We start from the raw sequence: 7,933 nt of genomic DNA on the forward strand, positions 1-7,933 counted from the left end.
GGTACTCCCTCCGACTCACGGGCGGATCTGGGGGGGGGAACAGTCGCTCCTCCGTGCGACTGCTTTCCTCTTATCCGGAATAAAATTACTATGTCCGTCTTCGCGTCGCCCCGAAAATCGTAAAAAATTATCATTTTCACCATAAACCAACCTACTAATGTATATTTCGCCCCCTCCGTTTATGAATCCTGGATCTGCCACTGCTCCGACTCACTATGACTCCGTTGAGGAGTTTCTTTTTGGCGTTTTTGAAAAATGGATACTCCCTCGTTCCTAAGTTAACTAAGTTGAGACCCAACTTTTGGGTGCGGAGATTAAAAAATTGTGTTGAAAAGTAGGAGTGAGGAATAAAGTAAGGAGACAGTAAAGTAGATAGTCGAATAAAATAAGAGTGATTAGATGTTTTATTCTTTATTAAAAAGAGAAATAACTCAACTTAGTTAAGACATTCAAACAAGTAATACGAGTTAATTTAGTTTGGGTAGAGGGAGTATTTATTAAATTAAGTGAAGAGAATAAAAAGAAAAGAAAATGTAGGAGAAATGTTGAGAGAATAAAGTTGAAATAAAAAGAAAAAAGTTAGAGAGAGATGAAAAGAGTGTTGTTTTTGAAAAAAAAAAGGAAATATAATCACTTATAATGGGACAACTTAAAAATGACAAGTTGATTACTTAAGGTGGAACTGAGTGACAAAGAGAGAATGATATATATGCTTCAAGAAATCAATTTCCATGCCCATAATTGCCAAATATGTGAAGGCATTAATAGAATTCGAATTGTTTGTTACATAGTTGCTTACTCTAAAACTAAGTCATCTCCAATTCCACATCCGACTATAGTAGTACTCCATAATACAAGTAGTCTAGGAGGTGTTCGGTTTGCAAGATTGTATCCGAGATTAGATTAAATTTGTAGTGTGTTTGGTTCATGAGATTCAATCTCACAGCTCAATCCTCGGGGGGCGGAGGCAGGGTGGGGCCGGGGGGCCCTTGGGCCCCTCGGCCATTTGAATAAGTACTGTATATAATATATGTATGCGAAAATTAGTAGTGTATGAAATGCTAGCGCAGTTGGTTCAGGTTTCTACTTCTACACCATGAGGTGCTGAGTTCGGTTCTTGCCTAGAGCTATACGTACTAATTTGATTTTGAAGCTATGCAAGTAGTTCATTTGCTGCTTTTTTAAGATTTTTTTGTTTTTTAGTAGTTCTATAATAGAAAACAAGTCTTTGATCTAATAAATATGAAATTATTTCATAAAATACTAGTAGTAAAGTATGTGAGATGCTCTAAAAAATCTTTCCACTATTAGTTTTCTCATCATTCGTTTCTCATGCGCGGCTTTTTATATTGTTCATGTTTCGGCGTCGTTAACACTGAACACACTCAATAAATTTTAGTGGTAATTTGCCCCCCCGTTAATATTCTGGCTCTGCCACTGTCTATCCTAGATGGACAATCATGGTATAATTAGTCTTAGCTAACCTCCTATGACTAAAATAATCTCACTAACTCAATCTTAGATTATATATTAGTATTATTTTATTTTGACAACCGAACCCCACCTATACTGCTTTGTGTTATTTAAAAAGAACTTTCATATAATCTCTGTTTTTAAAAAAAATTGTATATCTAAATTTATATTATTTGAAGATGACATGTTAGAAGGGTCAATATTAACAAATACTATGATGATCACTAAACTAAGTTAATTTAATAGAAAAGTACTCTTAACTTGTTTGCAAATATACAAATTTTTTAAATTATATTGTTTTTCTTGAACTTTTGAGATTATTTAGAGAAATCGTTCTTTTCAAAAAATTTCATTGAATACATTTACCGTCAACCAGTTGTTTGAAAGTTGGGTATATTATTACAAAGACGTGTTTCCAGTATGAGTATAATAAATATGTGTCTTATAGGTTGATGAGTTTTCAGTTTGAACCGTATGTAAATCTCCCGACTTATGAGAAGACTCGTGCGTAAAAGCACTAAAGCAATTGCAATTTAAAGACAATAATCCCAGACATCTCAATCCACAAATATATCGTAAAATTTGTTGTCCATTCATGATAGTATATTATATATAGTCCAATGTACTAATTCACAAAAGAGTTGTTATCTACAAAATAAGTTAAAACTTAATACCATTTATAAAATAGTTAAATTAGAGCAAAAGACAAAACATCTTTAATTTGATTGAAATTATTTGTAGAGAAAAATAAAAAATAAAAATTCAAAGTTCATGTACGTAATTAAAAAAATGAAAATATAAGGAAAAACAGAAAATATTACTAAATGTTTAGTCCATTATTTTAATTTGATCAAATTATTGGTCAAAAAAATAACAAAACAGTCAAAAATCATGAATTTAGATTATAAAATAAAATTTAAGAAAAAAAAGAAAAATAAAAATTTTACGAATTTTACCCAAATTACTCTAAAAAGTAAAAACCATCCCATTTTTGGGTCTAGTCTCTATGCTAAATCTGTGGTAATTCATATTTTTTATGAATATATTTGAATGAATATAAAGATAATTTAATATTTAATGTGCTATTTGTCCTCTGAAATTAACAAGAAACGGCTAAATCCCATTCGCCAAGGGTTTTGCATTCGGCACTGCTACTGTCAAATTCTGAAAGGGAAGAAGATCCATCAACATTTCTTCCTTAATTTGATTCGCTTTTATATGTGATTTATATGGATTTATCTTCTCCGGAAAAAGGTTTATCCCTTCCCCATTTCCTTCTGTTTTCCTGGCTAATTCCTATTTGCGATCCTTAAAATCTGCTTTGCTTTAAATTTTTAATGTTCAGTACGGAAGAGAGCCATTGAGGCGGAATTGGTGAGTGCTAAGAAGCAGAAGCTAGCGGAAAATGTGACTGAGACCATAGAAATTCAAAAAAAAGTCGATACCTACTCCCTGGCAGATGATTGTTGTTCCAAGCCCCAGCACTGTATCGAGGTTTATGTCATTCTTATCAGTTGTCAAATTTACGTGTGTTTTCACTTGTCAATATATTCACCTTCATGGCCTACCATACATTGCTTATCTCTTAGATAATTTGTTTACACAAAATCTCTGTTTAATGGCTAATTATGTATTCCTTCAACCATGAACCGGGTGAGTTCTTCTCGTAGCAAGTAAACTAAGTTTATTTCATATTCTCTTTTTTCCAGGGTAAAGTATCTGGAGTGGATGTGCACATTGTTTCAGTGTTAGAAGAAAAAATTAATGTTTTGGACGAAGACACTGTCTCAGCTGAGGAGGGGCATATAGCTGCTGCCTTTGAGATAGATGAACCAAATTATGACGTTGACTCTTGCTTTCGGGGTGAAACCAGTTTGTGTGAGGATGTCCCTGCAGCTATATCGTTAAGTAAGAATGACACCACAGATCTCCAAAAGAATAAGGAAGAATCAAGTAAGGATTTTGTCATTTCCTACGAAAATGCAGCCTTTCTGAATGGGGATGTTACCACAGGCAACTTATCTTCTCCACCACCGAGTACAATGGACTCACTGGTTTCTGTCGAGGAGAAAGATGATTCGAAGATTTATGAATTTGACTCTGCTCATGAGACTAACAATGATGATAATGTTGATACAGCCCAGGATGAAGATATGACTAATCAGGAACTGGAATTAGATGATGAAACCAGTAGCTCAGACGATGATGTAAGGTCATAATCCTAGGCTTGTTTCTATTTCTCAGTCAAGCATTTCTTTGCCTACAACATACTGCACATGAAGCATGTTGAAAATAATTTTCACGTTGTATAGATCCAAAGGTAAGTGAGTTATGTGGGGTACATCAGTGGGAAATTAAGCCTACTTTCTGATATGAAGTTCTTACTTAGAGACGCTCCAAATGTCACCTGGATAAATATATTTAGAACTCAGTTCACGATCCCCTTCATATTGATTTCTAACATTATGCAGCTCCAGACCCCTACCACTCCCACAGAGCAGACAAGTGGCAGAAAAACTTTGTATGTTGGGAATCTATCCTTCTCCGTTGAGCAAGAGGACCTGTACGGTTATCTTTTCTTAAAATCTTCGATTGTAACTGGTATGTTTTCTTTTTCATGAAACTTCTGTAATTTTTCAGCGAGAATTTCTTCAAAGCTGCTGGAGAAGTTGTTCATATTCGCTTTGCCATGAACTCCGATGAAACATTTAAAGGCTATGGTTATGTTGAATTTGCTTCTGCAGAAGCAGCAGAAAAGGTAACTTTTCATGTCACACTTAAGAATCAATTTGATATTCACACTCTTACCTTTGTTCTATTAGCTGTCAGTTCTCATTTGTATACTTATAAGTTATAGGCTCTTCACGAGTTGAATGGGAAAGAGTTGCTGCGACGTCGTGTAAGACTTGATTTTTTGAAGGAAAGAGGATCGGTTACCCGATACAATGGGTATGGACAAATTTTTCAGTGGTTTATGTGCCTGTAGTATTTTATTATATAGCTTTGAGTATAATTTTTTTTTAATTCTTCTAGTTGTCAAGGAACAGAGTCTTTTCAGAAGGGAGGAAATGCTCAGGGGCGAACAGTATTTGTCCGTGGATTTAGTAAATCTAAATGTCAACATGAGGTTTGTGTTACATGTTCTTTTCACCGTGTGTTTATCTCCCCTGTGCCTTTTCAAATCTTTTTAATTAATTTAACAAGTTGATGGCTTCAGATCATGAAATCTCTGGAAGAGCATTTCAGTTCTTGTGGTGAGGTTTCAAAAGTTTCTGTTCCAAAAGATCAAGATGGTTGTGCTAGAGGGTTTGTATCTCCTTCTCCTCATTACTGCAAAATTGCAAGCTCACTTTTTTATTAGTTTTTGAATCCCTAAAATAATCATAGATTCATATAGATTGAGGACGTCTCTGTAAATAATTGTTTAAGTAGTTGATTTAAGTTGGCTTTTTTATGGTTTTATCACCACCAAAGCCAGTCCCTGTTAATTGTGTGACCCCTACACAAAGTCACAAACATTTCTTATCTGACTTGCATGCTTGGCAGATAATATCACTTGAAGCAAAGATCTAGAAAGCCTTAAACTATTCAACCACTTTTCAATGGCCCCTCTTTCTAGGGTAATTTAGACGTGTACCTGATTTGGCTGTGTAACTGAAACATAACCTTTGGCATTCTACACCCTTAAAAGAGGGGATCGTTGCAAGTAACATCCTCCTGCTTCTGTTCATTTTTTCTTGGCACTATGATTGCACCAACTGCTATAGGGTGACTGGCCCATTTAGTTTAGCTCTATCTTTGTCAACATACACCCGATATTCCTCTTCAATGTTTCTACCACACCCATAAAAAAGGATATCTACTTATTCTATCATTTTTTTGCTTATTACAAGGCTTAGATAATTATAAGCTTTCAACAATATAATAGGATGGAAATAAATAAATTTCCTTAAATAGCCAGTTATAGTCATCTTATCAACATTTGCTGCCAAAACCTGCCAGATTAACAGCATTGGCCTATTATTTGGTTCTCTTTTTATTTACCTTTTTCGTGAAAAGATGATTGCTTCAGAGTTCATTCTTTCAGACAGTGGGATTTCACACTTATTTAGGTGATACTACTTGTTTACATATCCTTGGATTAAGGTCATCCAAACAATTTAGTGACGCCACTAATAAGATTTTAACCTATAGAACTCTAACAATTTTTTTGTATAGTGCCTTCTGTTATTCAATTTCACTGTTGTATATGCCACTGATTATTGTATTCCCTTGTCTGTTCACAGCATTGCATATATAGAGTTCAAGGAAAGGGATGCTTTTATCAGAGCATTAGCATTGCATGGATCTGAATTTAGAGAGGGCATCATGTCTGTGATAGAGGCAAGGCCTAGAGGCGATAGTCAAAATAGCGTTGGCAGCAGCAGATGCTGTGAGAGTGAGAGGATTGGTGGGAGGCATGGTTGGAACAACTTTGGCGGAAGAAGTGGTTTACAGGACTTCAGAGGAAGAAGTGGCATTCGTGAGACTGGTGCTTGGTCTGGAGCTGGTTTTGGGGGGCAGTTGAATGGAAGAGGTGCTTCAAGCCACTCCAGTGGAAGAAGTGTTTGGGGGCACTCCAATGGAAGATATACTACTCGCGGCTCCAACGTAAGAGGTCCTTCATGTGAGTCCAGTGGAAGGGGTGTTTGGGGAGATTCCAATGGAAGAGGTGCTTGGGGGAACTCCCGAGTCTTCAATGGCAGAGGTGCTTCGTCCGACACCGGTGGAAGAAGACGTGATTGGGGGGTCTCAAATGGAAGAGGTTGGGGGAACTCCAATGGAAGAGGTGGTTGGGGGAATTCCAGTGGAGGAGGTTCTTGGGCAGACTCCAGTGGTAGAGGTGTTTGGGGCAACTCCAGTGCCATGGGTGCTTCACACAACTCCAGTGGAAGAGGTGCTTGGCGAGACTCCAGTGATAAAGGTGTTTGGAGCAACTCCGGTGGAGGAGGTGCTTGGGGAAACTCCAGTGATAGAGGTGTTTTGGGAAATTCCAATGCCACAGGTGCTTCACTCAGCTCCAGTGAAAGAGGTGTTTGGGGAGACTCTAATGCAAGAGGAGCATTGCGCGGCTCCAGTGGAAGAGGTTTGTGGTGGGGAGGCTCCAGTGAAAGAGGTGCTTCGCGCGGCTCCAGTGGAAGAGGTTTGTGGGGCGACTCCAGTGACAGAGGTGCTTCGCACGGCTCCAGTGGAAGAGGTTTGTGGGGCGACTCCAGTGAAAGAGGTCCTTCGCGCGGCTCCAGGGGAAGAGGTTTGTGGGGTGGCTCCAGTGAAGGAGGTGCTTCGCGCGGCTCCTGTGGAAGAGGTTTGTGGGGCAGCTCCAATGAAAGAGGTGCTTCTCGTGGCTACAGTGGAAGAGGTGTTTGGGGTAATTCCAGTGAAAGAGGTGGTTGGAGCAACTCCAGAGGAAGAGGTGATTGGGGGGCCTCTAGTGGAAGAAGTGGTGGTTGGAGCAACTCCAGGGGAAGAGGTGTTTGGCCGGAATCGAATGGAAGAGGTATTCTGGGCAGCTTTACTGAAAGTAATGAAGTTGGTGGAAGTGGTGTTTGCATTGGAGGTGGTGGCGGGGGACAAGGGACTCCAACCGGTCCAAGTATTGCTTCACCTGAAGCTGCTATAGGTATGACACATACTTTTCCTCTATCCACATTCTCTGTTTCATTTTCTCAAAATGAAAATATTTCTTTCATAATTCTATCTACATACGTGTTCTGTTTCCGGTGATGCAAGGCCATAACTAGTTTCACTATGCTGTTTTTATAAATGACATGCTACACAATTTGTATCAGTCACGAATTAAGCTTCTTTGTTAAGAGAATGCATATGGAACTAAGTGATTTGATGGTTTCTTTCACTGCTTTATTTTCTATATGATATTTAGTGAGCAATAATATTTTTGTGCAGGAAATAATACGTCACTCAATAATGAAGGCGAGGTCGGGGATAAGATGATAAACTAGAATTCATGTATATCAGGTAGGTGTGGTCTTACTATTGGCTTAGATTTATACCACGAATCATCCAACATATGTTTTGTACCAACAATGTGGTCTTTTGAAAATATGGCAAACCGATCATACATAATCAAACTATAACTTGTTCTCCATTTTGTCGTAAGAAAATGATAAATACATTAAAATATTTAATAATTTTAATTTTAAAATTTCAATGTGGCAAATGAAACTCGAGACTTAGCTCGTTTGTCAAAGTGTGGCACACTTTTCTTTTTAAGCTGTTGCATCAGCAATGTGTTTCGGCAATATGAGTTCATCAAACTAAAGACAATAATATGAGCTATATTGAAAAATTGATCCAAAAGGTGGTAGTATTTCACATTTTGTACATGATACAAGAGGATAATTAAAATACACTAATATTAGATACGATTACAATTGCGTTGCTACATCAGTTTTGTTTGCAT

At 37.4% G+C, this 7,933-nt stretch overlaps 1 protein-coding gene across 2 annotated transcripts; it reads left to right on the forward strand.

Annotated features, from left to right (window-relative positions):
- Nucleotides 1-2,566: 2,566 nt before the first annotated feature.
- On the forward strand, nucleotides 2,567-7,601 carry LOC125215569 (uncharacterized). Of its 2 annotated transcripts, XM_048117024.2 has the most exons (11): nucleotides 2,567-2,727; nucleotides 2,819-2,967; nucleotides 3,183-3,426; nucleotides 3,487-3,680; nucleotides 3,945-4,036; nucleotides 4,114-4,231; nucleotides 4,331-4,422; nucleotides 4,507-4,600; nucleotides 4,691-4,779; nucleotides 5,760-7,132; nucleotides 7,417-7,601. In XM_048117024.2, exons 1-11 carry the CDS (start codon nucleotides 2,703-2,705, stop codon nucleotides 7,470-7,472), a joined length of 2,526 nt encoding a protein of 841 aa, XP_047972981.2. In that variant the 5' UTR covers nucleotides 2,567-2,702; the 3' UTR covers nucleotides 7,473-7,601. The 2 variants fall into 2 exon arrangements, with proteins under 2 accessions (XP_047972981.2, XP_047972980.2); XM_048117023.2 differs by having other exon boundaries at nucleotides 3,183-3,680.
- The last annotated feature ends 332 nt before the right edge of the window (nucleotides 7,602-7,933 follow it).

The sequence above is a fragment of the Salvia hispanica genome, chromosome 3 (assembly GCF_029641045.1).
Source record: "Salvia hispanica isolate PSC_SH4W2 chromosome 3, Shi_PSC_v1, whole genome shotgun sequence".
Lineage (NCBI taxonomy): Eukaryota > Viridiplantae > Streptophyta > Magnoliopsida > Lamiales > Lamiaceae > Salvia > Salvia hispanica.

Coding starts and splice junctions, on each gene's coding strand:
- LOC125215569 (XM_048117023.2), top strand. CDS start 2,703: ATGGATTTATCTTCTCCGGAAAAAG. Junction 2,728..2,818: donor TTTATCTTCTCCGGAAAAAG/GTTTATCCCTTC, acceptor TTTAATGTTCAG/TACGGAAGAGAGCCATTGAG. Junction 7,133..7,416: donor TTCACCTGAAGCTGCTATAG/GTATGACACATA, acceptor ATTTTTGTGCAG/GAAATAATACGTCACTCAAT.